The sequence below is a fragment of the Leucoraja erinacea genome, chromosome 1, assembly GCF_028641065.1.
Source record: "Leucoraja erinacea ecotype New England chromosome 1, Leri_hhj_1, whole genome shotgun sequence".
Lineage (NCBI taxonomy): Eukaryota > Metazoa > Chordata > Chondrichthyes > Rajiformes > Rajidae > Leucoraja > Leucoraja erinaceus.
This window is the reverse complement of record NC_073377.1, coordinates 36,531,886-36,551,957: the sequence shown is the minus strand read 5'-3', so window position 1 is coordinate 36,551,957 and position 20,072 is coordinate 36,531,886. Positions and strand designations below refer to the sequence as shown.

General features: G+C 43.8%; 1 protein-coding gene across 2 annotated transcripts in view; it reads left to right on the top strand.

Annotated features, from left to right (window-relative positions):
• Positions 1-20,072, top strand: part of ca9 (carbonic anhydrase IX) — an 86,823-nt gene that overhangs the window by 58,968 nt on the left and 7,783 nt on the right. Inside the window, exons 9-11 of one of the 2 annotated variants that reach the window (XM_055632969.1) lie at positions 13,503-13,544; positions 14,843-14,884; positions 18,926-18,946. In XM_055632969.1, coding sequence (XP_055488944.1) covers positions 13,503-13,544; positions 14,843-14,884; positions 18,926-18,946 — 105 coding nt within the window. The remainder of the gene's footprint in view (positions 1-13,502; positions 13,545-14,842; positions 14,885-18,925; positions 18,947-20,072) is intronic. The other variant, XM_055632979.1, reaches the window with a different exon arrangement.

Here is a 20,072-nt window from a genome sequence, read left to right as displayed (position 1 = left end):
CTTATTCAGTTTAAAACCACCCGTATAGCAGTGGCAAACCTGCCTGCCAGAATGCTGGTCCCCCACCTGTTAAGATGCAATCCGTCCCTTTTGTACAGTTCCCCCTTACTCCAAAACTGATCCCAGTGATCTAAGAATCTACATCCTGCCCCCTGCACCAGTTCCTCAGCCACACATTCAGGTCTCATATCTCCCTGTTCCTGCTCTCGCCAGCACGAGGAACTGGATGCAAACCGGAGATAACAACCTTGGAGGTCCTGCTTTTCAGCATTTTTCTGAGCTCTCTAAAGTCACGCTACAATATATTCATCCCCTTCTTTCCGACATCGTTTGTGCCGACATGCACTACCACTTCCGGCTGTTCATCTTCACCCTTGAGGATTTTCTGCACTCTGTCCGTGACATCCTGGATTCTGGCACCGGGAAGGCAGCACACCATCCTCGCATCCCGTCTGTTGCCGCAGTAACCCCTGTCCGTATCTCTCACGATGGAGTCTCCCACTACAATGGCGTTGCCTGGCGTTGGCCTCTTTGATTTCGGCTCAACAGCCAGTCCGTCGCTCAGTGTGATTACGGTTTCTGTCCCGACAGCTTCTAAGTGGGTGAACCTGTTCTCAAGAGGTACAACACCCGGGGACCTGTGCATTCCATGTTTCCCTCCTTTCTCACTGTCACCCACCTTCTCTCTTCCAGTACCTTAGGTGTAACAATCTTACTGTAGGACTTGTCGAGGAACGACTCAGTTTCTCGGACGAACCTGAGGTTCATCCACTTGCTTCCCCAGTTCCCCAACACGATCCTTCAGGAGCTCTACCTGGATGCACTTCTCACATTTGTAGCAGCCAGAGGCACCAGCAGGTCCTTGACCTCCCACATACTGCAAGCATCACACTGAATCTTGCTTGACATTCCTTCTTTCGTCTCTCCCTCTCCAGTGTTTTGCGTAGCCTCCTCTACTCAGCCTCCTCACTGAAGACTCTCGAGCCAAAGACTCGCACTTTACTCACAGGGCACTTCCCTCACAAGGCTGCCTCATCACTGCCGCTCCCTAAGAGCCGTCCTGTTTATATTGACTGATAAATTGCCTAATTTACCAATTTACAAACCAAATTCCTCATTTTTAAACTGTTTTCCCCCTCTGTGTCACTTCTAGCTCTCCTCCCACTCGGGCTAGAGCCAATCAGTGCTTTCTCCTGCTTCTCTTTGTTGCTGTTGCTTCAAAATCCACGGGAGCTCTGAGTCTATATTATAGACAATAGACAATATGGGGGAGTCCAGAACCAGGGGCCACAGTTTAAGAATAAGGGGTAAGGCATTTAGAACGGAGATGAGGAAACACTTTTTCACACGGAGAGTTGTGAGTCTGTGGAACTCTCTGCCTCAGAGGGTGGTGGAGGCCGGTTCTCTGGATACTTTCAATAGAGAGCTAGATTAAAGAGTCAGTGGATATGGGGAGAAGGCAGGAACGTGGTACTGATTGGGGCTGATCAGCCACAATCACATTGAACGGCAGTGCTGGCTCGAAGGGCCGAATGGCCTGCTCCTGCACATATTGTCTATTGTCTATAATGTAGACGTAAGGTTTCTGTAACTGAAGATGTATGCTGCGAGAGATTCAGTAAACTTGTAACCTTTTGCAGGGGATTTTTTTTTTAATTAACCAATCAATCACCTCACAGTAAGATGCAGTAAATCAAAAGTTAATTGCCCCTCTGTTGAGAAGCTGAAACATGCAAATCATTCATGTTGCCAATGGAAGAGTGCCGATGCTCCAGAGAACTCTTCCCCCTCCCTCTGCAGCCCGTTTAATTCACAGTTTCCTTTCTATTGATCCGGTCAAAAAAAACTGCTAAATGTTCTTAGTTTTTACAGACCTGTGTTTGTCCAAATGCATTCTCTGGCCTTCATTGTAGTGAATGCAACATTGAACTGGGAAATTGCATCAAGTTCTATATTGTCGAGAAGATTCACTAAGTTAATGATGGTTAACAAAGTAAGATCTGTAGTTAGTGGATATAATTGGAACATTCTTTCCTCCCGCCTCACAATTTGCAACTTTTCAATCCTTTTGTGTCACATCTACTGTCTTTTCACCATCTGCCTATCAAAACTCGTCCCTCTTGTATCAACCTATTACCTGTCACTTCTCTGCCAGTGCATTGAAGTAGTGTTTGCCAAGAGCTCAACCTCTTTGTATGAGCATAACCGCATCGCCGGCAGGCAATACAGTCAAAGACCAAGGCAGACCTTGTCCCAACACAATATCCATACATTACTGTGGAATCTTTTAAGTTCCTGGGAACCATCATCTCCAAGGATCTTAAATGGGGGGAGGGGGGGGGGGGGGGCACCATTGACTCCACAGTCAAAAAGGCACAACAGAAGATGTACTTCCTGCGGCAGCTGAGGAAGCACAATCTGCCACAGGCAATGATGGTCCAATTCTATACGGCCATTGTACAGTCTGTTCTCACCTTCTCTATCATGGTCTGGTTTGGCTCAGCCACCAAGCACGACACCAGGAGGCTGCAGCGAATCGTCCGATCAGCAGAGAAGGTTATTGGCTGCAACTTTCCCTCCATTGACAAAACTGTACACTGCAAGGGCCAGGAAGCGAGCGGGCAAGATCATCTCTGATCCCCCTCACCCTGGCCACAAACTCTTTCAATCACTTCCCTCTGGAAGGCGACTCCGGACTGTCAAAGCTGCCACAGTCAGACATAAAAACAGCTTTTTTCCATGAGTAGTAGCTCTATTCAATAACCAAAAATCTGTAGCCTCCTATTGCTCTGATATTTTATTTAATTCACATGTTTAATCAATAATGTTTTATTATAAATGTTTAATGTTTTATGTGTAATTCCTAACTGTCACTATGCCATGTTGTCACTTGCGGATGGAGCACCAAGGCAAATTCCTTGTATGTGAATACTTGGCCAATAAACGTATTCATTCATTCCCTTATTAACACAGATTGTGATGGCAAATGAAAAGGTGAATGAATATGTACTTCCTTAATGCAAGGTTAATGAAGACAAAGTGGAGGCACAGTGGAGCGGCGGTAGAATTGCAGCCTTACTGCGCCAGAGTCCCACGTTCGATCCTGACTACGGGTGCTACCTGTATGGAGTTTGTAGGTTTTACCTGTGACCACGTGGGTTTCCACCTGGTGCTCCAAGTTCCTCCCACATCCCAAAGACATGCAGGTTTGTAGGTTAATTGGTTTCTGTAAATTGCCCCTAGTGTGTAGGATAGAACTAGTGTATAGATGATCGCTGGTCAGCATGGACTTGGTGGTCCTAAGGGCCTATTTCCACCCTGTATCTCTAAACTAATCCAAACTAAACCTGTGACAGCACATGTGTGGCGGAGATTAATTTTCAAAGCACATGTCAGTGAATGACCTGCTTAACCCTGAGCTAAATGGGATACTGGCCACTTTCATTATGTTATAACCAGCTAATACTGCTGCCAGTTATCAACTTTAACATATCTTATGGTCTTTAATGAGATTGTTCATCCAGTCATTAGCTAGAATTAATACCCATTAATTATTTACAGCACAAATGAACATAACTAAATAATTAATTTAATTTTTATTGCCATATTATGATATATAGTTTCCACTCCCTTTTTTCCTAATCATTCAGGTAAAAACGCAGTTTAAGGCATGAATGAGAAAAGGACACACAGTTTCTGCACATTAACTAAACTGACTCAGAATCTATAACCTTTACAGTGCATTTACACGACTTGACCTTTGCTTGATATTACTGGGCGTGTTGCCTGATGTAAAATACTCTGGCAGCACAACATACAAACTGTCCCAGAATACATAACGTCTCACTGTACCTGGGTGAATCTCTTAGAAAGGGAGGAAATAAATGGTATTGTTTACTATCACATGTAATGTTCCTATCTGTACAGCAATTGCCGAGTTTTGGAAAGTTATTTTCTCATGTTATGAGTTCTTTTTCAATTACAGGAACCTTATGTTTGCTTTGTGGCTGTCCAGTGAATTATCTTTGTATTCTGCTGCCAACACGATAACCTTAAATTAGACTTGTCTCTTTAGCTGACGTGGTGATGTCAAAATTAGAATAGTATCAAGATGCAATCGATGCAGGATGCTTGAAGAACTGTCCCGACCCGAAACGTCACCTATCCATGTTCCTCAGAGATGCTTCCTGACCCGCTGAGTTACTCCAGCACAGTGTGGTTTTTTTTCTCGATGCTTAAAACTCAACCATGCTCTCGTACCTCGGGAGGAGAGAGTCTTTACAGACGGACAAAAGCAGACCTGCTCAAATAGTCCAAGGTGCTGACTCAGCACAGAGATGTAGAAGTAGAAATAGCAGGGGCTATGACAGAAATATTTCAAATGTCATTAGAAACGGGAATAGTGCCGGAGGATTGGCGTACTGCGCATGTTGTTCCATTGTTTAAAAAGGGTTCTAAGAGTAAACCTAGCAATTATAGACCTGTTAGTTTGACGTCAGTGGTGGGCACATTAATGGAAAGGATCCAGGATGTCACGGACAGAGTGCAGAAAATCCTCAAGGGCGAAGGTGAACATCCGGAAGTGGTAGTGCATGTCGGCACAAACGATGTCGGAAAGAAGGGGATGAATATTCTGCAGCATGACTTTAGAGAGCTCGGAAAAATGTTGAAAAGCAGGACCTCCAGGGTTGTTATCTCCGGTTTGCTTCCAGTTCCCCGTGCTGGCGAGAGCAGGAACAGGGAGATACGGGACCTGAACGTGTGGCTGAGGAACTGGTGCACGGCGCAGGGATTTAGATTCTTAGATCACTGGGATCTGTTTTGGGGTAAGGGGGAACTGTACAAAAGGGACGGATTGCATCTTAACAGGTGTGGGACCAGCATTCTGGCAGGCAGGTTTGCCACTGCTACACGGGTGGCTTTAAACTGAATAAGGGGGGTGGGGTGTTGAATGGGACAGTGGAGGATGGAGTTAAAGGGAAAGGGTTTCTTAAATGTGTGAGCGTAGAGACCGAAGGGTGTAAAATGAGGGTAGAAGAAATAGGTAGCAAGGTGAAAAGTAAAAGTGGCAGGCAGACAAAACCAGGGCAAAAATCAAAAAGGGCCAATTTTCAACATAATTGTATAAGGGGTAAGAGTGTTGTAAAAACAAGCCTGAAGGCTTTGTGTCTCAATGCAAGGAGCATTCGTAATAAGGTGGATGAGTTGAATGTGCAGATAACTATTAATGACTATGATATAGTTGGGACCACGGAGACATGGCTCCAGGGTGACCAAGGCTGGGAGCTGAACATCCAGGGATATTCAATATTCAGGAGGGATAGACAGAAAGGAAAAGGAGGTGGGGTAGCGTTACTGATTAGAGAGGGGATTAATGCAATGGAAAGGAAGGACATTAGTTTGGAGGATGTGGAATCGGTATGGGTAGAGCTGCAAAACACTAAGGGGCAGAAAACGCTGGTGGGTGTTGTGTACAGGCCACCTAACAGTAGTAGTGAAGTTGGAGATGGTATCAAACAGGAAATTAGAAATGCGTGCGACAAAGGCAAAACGGTTATAATGGGTGACTTCAATCTACATATAGATTGGGTGAATCAAATTGGCAGGGGTGCTGAGGAAGAGGATTTCTTGGAATGTATGTGGGATAGTTATCTAAATCAACATGTAGAGGAACCAACGAGAGAGCAGGCTATTTTAGACTGGGTATTGAGTAATGAGGAAGGGTTAGTTAGCAATCTTGTTGTACGTGCCCCCTTGGGCAAGAGTGACCATAATATGGTTGAGTTCTTCATTAGGATGGAGAGTGACATTGTTAATTCAGAAACAATGGTTCTGAACTTAAAGAAAGGTAACTTTGAGGGTATGAGACGTGAATTGGCCAAGATTGACTGGGAATTAATTCTAAAAGGGTTGACGGTGGATATGCAATGGAAGACATTTAAAGACTGCATGGATGAACTACAAAAATTGTTCATCCCAGTTTGGCAAAAGAATAAATCAGGGAAGGTAGTACATCCATGGATAACAAGGGAAATCAGGGATAGTATCAAAGCGAAGAATGATGTGTACAAATTAGCCAGAAAAAGCAGCATACCGGAGGACTGGGAGAAATTCAAAGACCAGCAGAGGAGGACAAAGGGCTTAATTAGGAAAGGAAAAATAGATTATGAAAGAAAACTGGCAGGGAACATAAAAACTGACTGCAAAAGTTTTTATAGATATGTGAAAAGAAAGAGATTAGTTAAAACAAATGTAGGTCCCTTGCAGTCAGAAACAGGTGAGTTGATCATGGGGAACAAGGATATGGCGGACCAATTGAATAACTACTTTGGTTCCGTCTTCACTAAGGAAGACATAAATAATTTGCCGGAAATAGCAGGGGACCGCGGGTCAAAGGAGTTGGAGGAATTGAGTGAAATCCAGGTTAGCCGGGAAGTGGTGTTGGGTAAATTGAATGGATTAAAGGCCGATAAATCCCCACGGCCAGATAGGCTGCATCCCAGAGTACTTAAGGAAGTAGCTCCAGAAATAGTGGATGCATTAGTAATAATCTTTCAAAACTCTTTAGATTCTGGAGTAGTTCCTGAAGATTGGCGGGTAGCAAACGTAACCCCACTTTTTAAGAAGGGAGGGAGAGAGAAAATGGGGAATTACAGACCAGTTAGTCTAACATCGGTAGTGGGGAAACTGCTAGAGTCAGTTATTAAAGATGGGATAGCAGCACATTTGGAAAGTGGTGAAATCATTGGACAAAGTCAGCATGGATTTACGAAAGGTAAATCATGTCTGACGAATCTTATAGAATTTTTCGAGGATGTAACTAGTAGCGTGGATAGGGGAGAACCAGTGGATGTGGTGTATCTGGACTTCCAGAAGGCTTTCGACAAGGTCCCACATAAGAGATTAGTATACAAACTTAAAGCACAAGGCATTGGGGGTTCAGTATTGATGTGGATAGAGAACTGGCTGGCAAACAGGAAGCAAAGAGTAGGAGTAAACGGGTCCTTTTCACAATGGCAGGCAGTGACTAGTGGGGTACCCCAAGGCTCAGTACTGGGACCCCAGCTATTTACAATATATATTAATGATCTGGATGAGGGAATTGAAGGCAATATCTCCAAGTTTGCGGATGACACTAAGCTGGGGGGCAGTGTTAGCTGTGAGGAGGATGCTCGGAGACTGCAGGGTGACTTGGATAGGCTGGGTGAGTGGGCAAATGTTTGGCAGATGCAGTATAATGTGGATAAATGTGAGGTTATCCATTTTGGTGGCAAAAACAGGAAAGCAGACTATTATCTAAATGGTGGCCGATTGGGAAATGGGGAGATGCAGCGAGACCTGGGTGTCATGGTACACCAGTCATTGAAGGTAGGCATGCAGGTGCAGCAGGCAGTAAAGAAAGCGAATGGTATGTTAGCTTTCATTGCAAAAGGATTTGAGTATAGGAGCAGAGAGGTTCTACTGCAGTTGTACAGGGTCTTGGTGAGACCACACCTGGAGTATTGCGTACAGTTTTGGTCTCCAATCTCTGAGGAAGGACATTATTGCCATAGAGGGAGTGCAGAGACGGTTCACCAGACTGATTCCTGGGATGTCAGGACTGTCTTATGAAGAAAGACTGGATAGACTTGGTTTATACTCTCTAGAATTTAGAAGATTGAGAGGGGATCTTATAGAAACTTACAAAATTCTTAAGGGGTTGGACAGGCTAGATGCAGGAAGATTGTTCCCGATGTTGGGGAAGTCCAGGACAAGGGGTCACAGCTTAAGGATAAAGGGGAAATCCTTTAAAACCGAGATGAGAAGAACTTTTTTCACACAGAGAGTGGTGAATCTCTGGAACTCTCTGCCACAGAGGGTTGAGGCCAGTTCATTGGCTATATTTAAGAGGGAGTTAGATGTGGTCCTTGTGGCTAAGGGGGTCAGGGGGTATGGAGAGAAGGCAGGTACGGGATACTGAGTTGGATGATCAGCCATGATCACATTGAATGGCGGTGCAGGCTCGAAGGGCCGAATGGCCTACTCCTGCACCTAATTTCTATGTTTCTATGTTTCTATACTTAGAGATAATATATATAAGCATCTGGATAAACAGGGTCTGATTAGGAACATGGATTTGTGCCTGGAAGGTCATGTTTGACTAATCTTCTTGAATTTTTTGAAGAGGTTACTCGGGAAATTGATGAGGGTAAAGCAGTGGATGTTGTCTATATGGACTTCAGTAAGGCCTTTGACAAGGTTCCTCATGGAAGGTTGGTTAAGAAGGTTCAATTGTTGGGTATTAATGGTGGAGTAGCAAGATGGATTCAACAGTGGCTGAATGGGAGATGTCAGAGAGTAATGGTGGATGGCTGTTTGTCAGGTTGGAGGCCGGTGACTAGTTGGGTGCCGTAGGGATCTGTGTTGGGTCCACTGTTGTTTGTCATGTACATCAATGATCTGGATGATGGTGTGGTAAATTGGGTTAGTAAGTATGCAGATGATACTAAGATAGGTGGTGTTGTGGATAATGATGTAGATTTTCAAAGTCTACAGAGAGATTTAGGCCATTTGGAAGAGTGGGCTGAAAGATGGCAGATGGAGTTTAATGCTGATAAGTGTGAGGTGCTACGTCTTGGCAGGACAAATCAAAATAGGACGTACATGGTAAATGGTAGTGAGTTGAGGAATGCAGTTGAACAGAGGGATCTAGGAATAACTGTGCACAGTTCCCTGAAGGTGGAATCTCGTGTAGATAGGGTGGTAAAGAAAGCTTTTGGTGTGCTGGCCTTTATAAATCAGAGCATTGAGTATAGAAGTTGGGATGTAATGTTAAAATTGTACAAGGCATTGGTGAGGCCAATTCTGGAGTATGGTGTACAATTTTGAGCGCCTAATTATAGGAAGGATGTCAACAAAATAGAGAGAGTACAGAGGAGATTTACTAGAATGTTGCCTGGGTTTCAGCAACTAAGTTACAGAAAAAGGTTGAACAAGTTAGGGCTTTATTCTTTGGAGCGCAGAAGGTTAAGGGGAAACTTGATAGAGGTTTTTAAATGATGAGAGGGATAAACAGAGTTGACGTGGATAAGCTTTTCCCATTGATAGTAGGGAAGATTCAAACAAGAGGACATGACTTGAGAATTAAGGGACAGAAGTTTAGGGGTAACATGAGGTGGAACTTCTTTACTCAGAGAGTGGTAGCTGTGTGGAATGAGCTTCCAGTGGAAGTGGTGGAGGCAGGTTCGATTTTATCATTTAAAAATAAATTGGATGGGTATATGGACGGGAAAGGAATGGAGGGTTATGGTCTGAGTGCAGGTAGATGTGACTAGGGGAGAATGAGTGTTCAGCACGGACTAGAAGGGCCGAGATGGCCTGTTTCCGTGCTGTAATTGTTATATGGTTATATTAGATTAGATTAGAATTAGATTCCTTTATTGTCATTCAGACCTTTCGGTCTGAACGAAATTATGTTGCCTGCAGTCATACACAGAACAAATAAAAACAAAACATACAATAAACACAAATTAAACATCCACCACAGTGAGTTCACCAAGCACACCCTCACTGTGATGGAGGCAAACTCTTAGTCTCCGTCTCTTCCCTCCTTGTTCTCCCTCTGCGCTGAGGCGATCGATCCAGGCCGGAGATGTTGCCCTCCAGTCCAGCGGACCTTCGTGGTGATGTCACCGCCGCCGAAAGCCGGAACGGCAATATATCGTGTGATGTGCATTTTATCATCTTTTCCCACAAGTGTGGAGAGTTAAAACTGAGACTTCCAATTCAACCTTCTGGAATCTTTATTTACTTCACATCGTTAATTACCGTGTGATCCAGCAGTCAAAAGAATCCAGTAAATACCATCTGTTGCTGCATGCTGGTCGTGAGGTTGTTAGCGACGCAAGGCAGGCTCTCTAACCTGACTGTGGGAAACTGAGCCGGTCCACAAGAACTTAGAACATTGAACATGGCTACTCGGTGTCAAGTAGCCATACATTAGTTGACACTGAGACATTCCAGGAACAGACCTTTCTGGCCACAATGATCGTACCGAACATGATGCTATAATAAACTAATCTCATCTGCCTGCATTTGACTGATATTCCTCCATTCCAAGAGTCAAGAGAGTCAAGAGTCAATTTAATTGTCATTTGGACCCCTGGAGGTCCAAACGAAATGCCGTTTCTGCAGCCATACTTTACACACAAATAGACCCCAGACACAACATAATTACATTTTACATAAACATCCATCACATAGCTGTGATGGAAGGCCAAAAAAACTTATCTCTCCACTGCACTCTCCCCCCCCCCCGATGTCAGAGTCAAAGTCAAAGCCCCCGGCTGGCGATGGCGATTGTCCCGCGGCCATTAAAGCCACGCCGGGTGGTGCGAGGTCGCACACCGGGTCTTGGTGTTGGAGCCCCCGGTGTGCGCTCGCAAAGTCCCGCGGCCATTCCAGCCGCGCGGGGCAGTGGTGTCAGGCCCCGCTCCAGGAGCTCTTCAACCCCGCAACACGGGCGGGAGAATTCGCCGTTGCAGGAGCCCCGAAAAGCGGTCTCCCTCCAGGGATCCGCGGGCTCCCGGTGCCGCCGTCCGCAGACCCGCAGTAGCAGCCTCCGACTCAGCAGCAGCAGCGGCATCGGCAGCAGCAGCAGCAGCAGCAGCAGCGGCAGCAGCAGCAGCAGCGCTCCTCCACCGCTCCACCCGCTCCGGCCTCGGCCAGCTCCGCGACGGCAACGGTGAGTCGGCACCAGAGTCCCCGGCTTCTTCCCGTTGGAGGCCGCTCCTCGTTGCGGCCTCAACGACACCTGAGACCCGACGAGAAAAGGTCGGGTCTCCAGTGCAGGGAGAGATTCAAAAGTTTCCCCCACCCCCCCACACACACACACACCCCAACATAAAATAACAAAAACTACATAAAAACACAGACAAAAAATAATAAAAACGCGGACAGGCTGCAGAGGCCACTGCTGGCCAGAGCCGCGCCGCCTACCATTCCCTGGCATATGTATATGCCCATCTAACAAGCCTCTTAAATGCCACTATCATATTTCCCTCCATCGCCACTAGTGGAATTTCACTGCAAGATCAGGGTGCCACAGTGGCACAGCGGTAGAGCTGCTGCCTTAAGGGCCTGTCCCACTTGGGCGATTTTTTAGGCGACTAGGCTCTTGCCACATGGTAGCCGGGGTGTCGTCTGTATGGTGGTGAGTAGTCTCCTCAGTCGCCCAAAGAGTCGTAGCGTCTTTCTGGTTGCTGCTGGATTTTCAACATGTTGAACCATTTTCGGAGACAGTCGGTGACAGTGGGTTTGATGCCAATGAGCGGAGCTTGACTTCTCCTGATGTAGGTGCTGTCGTAGTTGTCACCAGGTTAACGTAGGTATTCGCCAGGTGATGTAGGTTGTCGCTGGTGCTGACTTCTTTTGTTGTTAAATAATGATTCTATTTCAAATTTTATGTCGAAGGGGGATCCAGTCTTCGGTTTTTCGACGACCTGCTATGACTGTGGCAGTCGCCTAAAAATAGCCTAAGTGGAACAGGCCCCTTACAGCACCAGACACCCGGGCTCGATCCCGACTATGGATGTGATCTGTAGAGTTTTATGTTCCCCCTGTGCCCATGCGCGTTTTCTCCGGGTGCTCCGGTTTACTCCCACATCCTAAAGTGTGTAGGTTAATTGGCTTCTGTAAATTGTCCCTCCTGTGTAGGATACAACATAGCATGTGGGTGATTGTGGTCAGCGTGCACTGTCGGCCGAAGAGCCCGTTTCAATGCTGTATCTCTAAATGCGTTTCTCTAAATGTAAACAAATCTTGCCTCCATTAACCTGGAAATCCCTTTAGCCTGCATAATGTCTAAGGCGCAGAATAGCAAGAGAGATGTTGTTAGTCGCCATACAATATAGGATGGATTGCTTGATCAGTAAAAGGTATTAGTATAGAGCAAGTGGGAATAAATGAATTGGAGACGTTGTCTAAGTTGCTTGCCCCCCTCTTCAGGTGATATTTCTAACGTCTCGATGTCAGCTATTCTATGGCTATTAATTTCCTATGTAATTGTATAAGACTCCCGGAAGTCCCTGGCTTATGACTGCTCAATGTTGAGAAGGAACATTCAAGATCCTATTGGGAACTTTGACTCCATGCACTGGAAGTGTGCAGAAGAAGTTGAAGGAGCACACTATCTTACAAAGTAACCACCCACCAGACCAACAGCCCCATTAACAGAAGTGTCTGCAGTTCCCACATTGGCTTCATGGAACTCAGTGTGGAAATCAGAAAACCAGAGTGGAAGCAAGACATCCTCATCAAACCTGAGGGACTACCTAAGAAAAAAAACGGATCCAAGTTTGAATATGATTTTGCTACAGTTTTAAATTGTGTTCGACAATAAATGATGTTCCTTGAAACTCTGCCACTAATGGATCTGGATCCTGACATCTCTTGTTGAAAGAAACCTTTTTTTTTCCATTGCTAATCAGATTCTAAAATCAGTTTAACAGAAATCAAATCACGGTATTCCATAATTTAAAATTTCCAGAATTCTGAAAATGACAGTGAGCAATATTTAAGCAAGATTTAATTGTCTTTTGATGATTTGCATTGAGCCAAAACCTAAAAAGAATAGTCATTCCATTACAGTTTCCATTTGTTTATTCCACGCGGCTAAAAAAACATAATGTGAAAGGACATTTGCTTCATTGCTCCTGTTGCTCTTTTGTACACCATTCAAAATGATCTCTGTTGTGGAGAGACTTTCTGTTCCCGTCACCTGTTTGACGGGATGGGAGATGAGTCAAGTCAAGTTTATTTGTCACATACACATACGAGATGTGCAGTGAAATGAAAGTGGCATTGCTCGCGGACTTTTGTGCAAAAGACAAACAACAAAACAACCAAACAAATTATAAACACAATCATAACACACATATTTTACATGAGCGGTGAGAACTGTTTTAACACTGAGATTTTAACACTGCAATCTCAATCGCCATTCTGATTTTAATGGTTGATGGTAGACATGAAAATATGTACCCATCCTAATATTCGTACGTACACAAAAATGCTGGAGAAAGTCAGCGGGTGCAGCAGCATCTATGGAGCGAAGGAAATAGGCAACGTTTTGGGCCAAAACCCTTCTTCAGCCTGATGGGGGGTGGCGGGGAGAAGAAAGGAAAAAGGAGGAGGAGGAGCCTGAGGGCTGAGGGATGGGAGGAGACGGCCCGAAGGCTGAGGAAGGGGAGGAGCGAATAGCTAGTCAGAGAAAGGTGAAATGCAAAGGTGATTATTTTTTAGCTGTTTGTAGTTTGCTTCAGTTATTTTGATAAGATGATTCTTGTCAATGAGCAAATAGGTGCTGTTTACCGCAGTTCAGGTGGATACTTAGCGTTATTTAATTGTTACTTAATAACACAGCCGGGTTTTGCAGATGCAATGTATGAAACGTTTTGTCTGATTTTTAGCAGTTGAGAGCGCCATCTAGCAATGAAATGACACATTGACTTTTGTGCCCACAGTTGTTAAAGAGTCTGCTGAATCAGGCGGAGATGACAAACCAGGTACAGTGATTCCTAATCTATCTGGCACCTACCGGAATAATAAGAGTTGGACTGTGCTATACTGGGATTTTTCTGGAACATTTTATTTATTTTGTGAATATAGCCGGGAAATGCGTGATACTGACAACATCCTTCTTTGGATGTGGGTATCAAGAGGAAGTGAGATAAAACTACAAGTTTAGTTTAGAGATACAGTGCAGAAAGAGGCCCTTCGGCCCATCGAGTCCGCACCGACCAGCGGTCCCCGCACATTAACACTACCCTGCACACACTAGGGATGATGTACACTTATACCGAGCCAATTATCCTACAAACCTGTACATCTTTGGAGTGTGGGAGAAACCCCACACAGGTCACAGGGAGAACGAACAAACTCCGTACAGACAGTACCCATAGTCGAGATCAAACTCATGCCTTTGGCGCTGAAAGCAACTCTACAGCTGCTCCACCGTGCTGCCCTTTTTGTGATTGTCATTGGAGTAGCTGCCTTTTATTTCTCCACTCATCCTTTAGAGGACCCAGTGCCCAAGCATCGTCTCAGAAATGCATCTTACACTGCACTCAAGATTATTACCTGACATCCATGCATCAATAATATTAAGGGGTGTTTGCTGCACCACAGTGAGGCAAGAAGGATGTAATATAAGTTAATAGTGGCAGTGAAACTTACCTTGAACTTTGAATTAAGATGAGGATGAATGTTTTATGGGCTATTATAAAATTGTAACAGCCATTGGCTTTGTCTCGCTGAGGCCTGTTCAGCAGACATTTTCTTAAAAAGCACATGGCTTGGATTACTGAAAGGAAGCTGCTTCATTGTGTAGATTGCTGCAGTTGTTTTGTTTAGTTTAGAGATACAGCACAGAATCAGGCCCTTCGGCTCACAGAGTCCATGCCAACCAGCGATCCTGCACTAACACTATCCTACACACACTGGGGATCATTTAGAATTTTACCAAGTCAATTAACCAACAACCCTTTACGTCTTTGGTGTGTGAGAGGAAACTGGAGAACGTGGGGAAAACCCACCCAGGACATGGGGAGCCTGACCTGCTAGGTGTTTCCAGTATTTTTGTTTTTATTGTAGGTTTCCACCATCCGCAGTATTTTGATTTTCATTTGTGTCTGCAATGTGCGGGATTCAAATTGGATTTAAAAAAATAGCAGTCATTCCAGCATTCACTATTTTCATTTGTAGAAAGTGTTGTAACTATTGGGTGAAATGCTTTTCAAAAATCCTGGCCCATTGGGCGTGTTCCCTCATAATTTAGATGATACATTTTTTTTTGTTTTAACAGGTTTAGAACTTGGTGAACCAAATGCATTCAGTAATAGCTCGGGTAAGACCATTTTTTGTCTTAAAGTGATTAAGTTGTTTAATATTAAATGTAACTGAACTGCACTCTACAGGCAGAGGAAAAGGCAACAATGATAATATATATTGGCATAATTGGCAGGGGGGTTAAACTTTAGCTGTCGTCTAGTGCGTATTGACACAAGCCAACTTGAATGAATAAAGAACTGGAGTGGACCCAATCATGATATCAGCTGAGAAAAGATCATCCTTTCTTTGGACTAAGGGTTAATGGATTGGAATGATGATGTGTTTTGTCTATAGTGGGACTGCCCATAACCTCAGATACCTGGAATAAGGTTTAGGATTTTCTGGCGGCTGAAGTCCAGTAGTGAGAGGAAAGGTTGAAGAGGAGAGCAACTTGGATTCAAGATTCAAGATTCAAGATTCAAGATAGATTTAATTGTCACATGTGCCAGATGGCACAGTGAAATGAATTCCCATACAGCCATACAATAAAAATAAACAGGACTCAACACACTATAGAATTTAACACAAAACATCCCCACACAGCAGAATCAAAGATTCCCACTTTGTGGGAAGGCACCAAAGTCAGTCTCTTCCTCCACTGTTCCCCGTGGTCAGGGCCTCCCCAAGCCCTCCGCAGTTGCAGCTACGGGCGGCCCGATGTCCAGGACCGCTCGCCGGGGTGATACAAGTCCGACGTCGGGGCTGCGGGACGTCCTCAGCGGCGTGGACACCAGAGTCGGCCCCCTCCTACCGGAGTCGGCAGCTTCCAATGTCCGTAGGCTGCGCTGGGTAGATACTGCTGCTGTAGGCCCTCTGCAAAGCACCCCAGGACTCCACGATGGTGGTCAGCGCCGCCCGCGTTGGAAGCTCTCCGCACCAGAGCTCCACGATGTTGGAGCAACGGCCCAACGCTCCGGAGCTCCAAACGGCGACCCAGGTAGGCATCGCCCGCTCCGCGGTGACTCCAGCGCTGCGCCGCCGCTGTAGCAGCCCTGGTCCGGTTCCCGGTCCCCGGCAGGAAAGGCCGCTCCGATCCAGCTGGTAGGCCGCGAGGTGGGGGGCGAGGACGCGACTCGGAGAAATATTCGCGTCCCCGCCAGGAAGAGACTGGGAGACGGTTTCCCCCTTACCCTGCCCCCCTCCCCCACAAAGAAAAGTAAAAGTTTCCCCCTAAAACAAACTTTGGACTAACTGAAAATTTAAAAAAAAGATAGAAATGACAGACTGCTGCCAGTGCAGCGCCCCTAGTGGAATTAAAGGTGTTGAGTATTTTCTCGTGATTCCAAAATCTAGCTGGATCATATGAAGTATGTTCATATTGCATATATTTGCATATATTCTCACATTTCAACCAGAGCACTACTTTGAAAAGGCAGCACTTAAAGGCAGCATTAAAATTGTTTGTTGGTGCCACTCATGAAATGTCATATTATCTGATTTTTGTCCGTTCCAATCACTGAGGATGTTTTGTTTTTTTATTCGATTAGTAAAATTAGCATTAGTCAGGGGCTGAAGTTAGAATCTTTAATCAACTGCTCTTAGTACAACTCCAAATGTACCTAAATTGTGTGTCACAAGATATCTTCAACAATATAAATTGATCGTCGAAATTAAATGCTGGGCTGCATTAATTGACATTCAAGTCAAGTCAAGTCAAGTCAAGTTTATTTGTCACATACACATACGAGATGTGCAGTGAAATGAAAGTGGCAATGCTCGCAGACTTTTGTGCAAAAGACAAACAACAAAACAACCAAACAAATTATAAACACAATCATAACACACATATTCTTTTACATAATAAATAATGGAAGGAAAAAAACGTTCAGTACGTTCATTATACGCCTCACCTTCACTGGTTTAGAAAGACTGAGCAGTGGGGAATGTCACTTTTGGTATCTGTTATCTAATGGGTCGGAGATTATTTGTTTTGAGGGCAATGCAGTCTTTTGTAAGCTACATTGAATCATTACAGTTTCTGTAAATACTTTTATTTCGAAAGCTGTTATCGCACAGGGCGCAGTTTTACAACCATTACAAAATGAAACTGGGAACTATTTATGGTTCGGTTTCTGATTGGATGCAAGTCGTCAGGTCATGAGAAGCAATTCAGATTTAATCGTGTTATGGTGTACTGGGGTGGGAACATTTTCATAAAACCATAAAATGAAAAATAGAATGACATCAAATCATATTCGACTGACAGACTGTTGTCCTAAAGTGCCTCTTGACTACTGCTAGAAATTAGGCAAGGGATTTTGTGAAGCCATTGAATCCAGGTTTAGAGGGAAGGTAGCTGACAGGTAGGACTAGTGTAGAAGGGGTATCTTGGTTAGCATGGGCAAGTTATGTTGGAAGGCCTGTTTCCGTGCTGTATGACTGTGATTCTTCAAATTAAATGAATTGGTCTATCATTGCCTGCAGGCTGTAAAGATTCACCATAATTTTTATGTTTGATTTTGCTTCCGACTTTCTTCCTTTAACTTGTTCTCATCACCATTTATTCGTGCTGTTTTCTCTATATATTTGCACAGATGATGGTAACCATTCCAGGTGACTCCTATTCATACCTATGTTTGGATAGCGGGCTAGATATTTATCCATGGGTATACATTAAAATCCAAATAATTGGAAAGAAGTGTTACCCCTCATTTCAACTAATGCTCGTAACTTTCTACGGCCAGATCATAGAAACATAGAAAATAGGTGCAGGAGTAGGCCATTCGGCCCTTCGAGCCTGCACCGCCATTCAATATGATCATGGCTGATCATCCAACTCGGTATCCCGTACCTGCCTTCTCTCCATGGTCCCCCCCGATCCCTTTAGCCACAAGGGCCACATCTAACTCCCTCTTAAATATAGCCATTGAACTGGCCTCAACTGTGGCAGAGAATTCCAGAGATTCACCACTTTCTGTGTGAAAAATGTTTTTCTCATCTCGTCCTAAAAGACTTCCCCCTTATCCTTAAACTGTGACCCCTTGTACTGGACTTCCCCAACATCGGGAACAATCTTCCTGCATCTAGCCTGTCCAACCCCTTAAGAATTTTGTAAGTTTCTGTAAGATCCCCCCTGTGTCATCAACACAATTTGCACAGATTTTCACATATGCAGGTAGTGAATTAATGGTGGGAGTTGTGCATTGCTCATAAGCAAAATATTTAATAACAGTCCAGTAGTTTCAAGGATACCCTTATTGTGCTTTTCTCAATAAATTCCAAATTTTCTTTTGTTTTTATTTATATCTCCATAGTTATGGTGCCAGCTATTTTCTCTGTCCATATAACTTCTCACAACATAACACTATACTGGGCCTCGATGTAGAATTCTCAAAACATTGCCTTGTTTCTAAAAATTTTATTGAATCGGTAGAAAATATATTTTTTAAAGTGTGAAATTATTTATCCAAATCCATGGGTCTGAAAGTTTGGGCAGAACCTTTTTACTTCTCATTTGCTGCTACAGAAATGGGAGTTTAAATAGAAACATGGAAAATAGGTGCAGGAGTAGGCCCTGCGAGCCAGCACCGCCATGCAATATGATCACGGCTGATCATCTAAAATCAGTACCTTGTTTCTGCTTTCTCCCCATATCCCTTGATTCCTAGCCCTAAGAGCTAAATCTAACTGTCTCTTGAAAATATCCAGTAAATTGACCTCCACTGCCTTCTGTGGCAGAGAATTCCACAGAATCACAATTCTCTGGGTGAAAAGGTTTTTCTTCATCTCAGTCCAAAATGGCCTACCCCTTATTCTGAAACCCAACATTGGGAACATTTTTCCTGCATCTTTCCTGTCCAATCTATTAAGAATGTTATATTCTTATAAGAATATTAATACATCAAAGTGTAATTTCAGTCCTGAATGTCTACGTTATTACATTTGTCACACTTGCATGCTTCTGAAAATTTCCTTCATATCACAAGATTTTTGATTTAAACATACTTTTATATTCACAGGAAAAGCGCCTGATTTGTAATCTCATTAGTAAATGGTATATTAATATTACTATTTAATGTACAATGTATAATTTCTGTTTCTTTTGTATTTTCTGTAGATGGCAACCAAATTGCTTTAGGTAAGTATTGTAAAAAATTGATCTTTTATTTTCAGGACATGTTTTGGGGTCCAAACAATAATTCTGTTCCATCAGGGACGCTGATAAAATCATGAATAATAGCATCTCAACATCTTTTGATTTTATCTTTTGGAACAGATAATATTTACTCGATGTACTAATGAATGAAAGCATCTCACTTCAGACACTATCTTACACGAAAGAAAAACTGCACGAACATTTGCATTAAGTCAAACCTTAAACTGGTGCTGCAAAATGAGATGGAAGCTCAATAACCAAATAACAATGTGGTGACCATTCTGACTTTTCATTAACAATAAACATTGGTTGTTCCCTCTTGGGCTATTAGATTTTAAATTCTTCTTTGAATGACCTCTGTACCTTTTCCTCCTCTTTACTGATAACATTTATCTCCCTGTTTTTAAAAGCTTTTGTATTCGATCTTTTCCCTATCCTTTGGTGTTTGACTCTTGCCTTTTGGCTGTGTCCTTGTTGCTTTGTTGGTAAGATCCACTCTCTGGAAACCTGTCCCAAATCCACTGCAGGTAGACTGAGAAAATCAAGTTGGTACTGGACCCCAAGAAATGGAATTTGTAGAGTGCCTCCAAGATGGATTCTTAGAGCAGCTTGTAGTGGAGCCGACTAGGGAAAAGACAATTCTGGATTTAGTGTTATGGAATGAATCGGATTTGATAAGAGAACTCAAGGTAAAGGAACCATTAGGAGGTAGCGACCACAATATGATAAATTTAATCTGCAATTTGAGAGGGAGAAGGTGATATCGAATATGTCGGTATTGCAACTGGGAAAAGGGAACTACAGAGGCCTAAGGTAGGAGCTGGCCAAAGTTGACTGGAGAGTGACCCTAGCAGGGATGATGGTGGAATAGCAAGTTCTGGGAATAAACCAGAAGATGCAGGATCTTCTCATTCCAAAGAGGAAGAAAGATTCTAGGGGGAGAAAGAAGTGACCGTGGCTGACAAGGGAAGTCAGGACAGAATAAAACTAAAAGAGAAGATGTATAACATAGCAAAGATTAGTGGGAAGCTAGAGGATTGAGAAGCTTTTTAAAAACAACAAGGTGTAACTAAAAAGACAATACGGGGAGAAAAGATGAAATATGAAA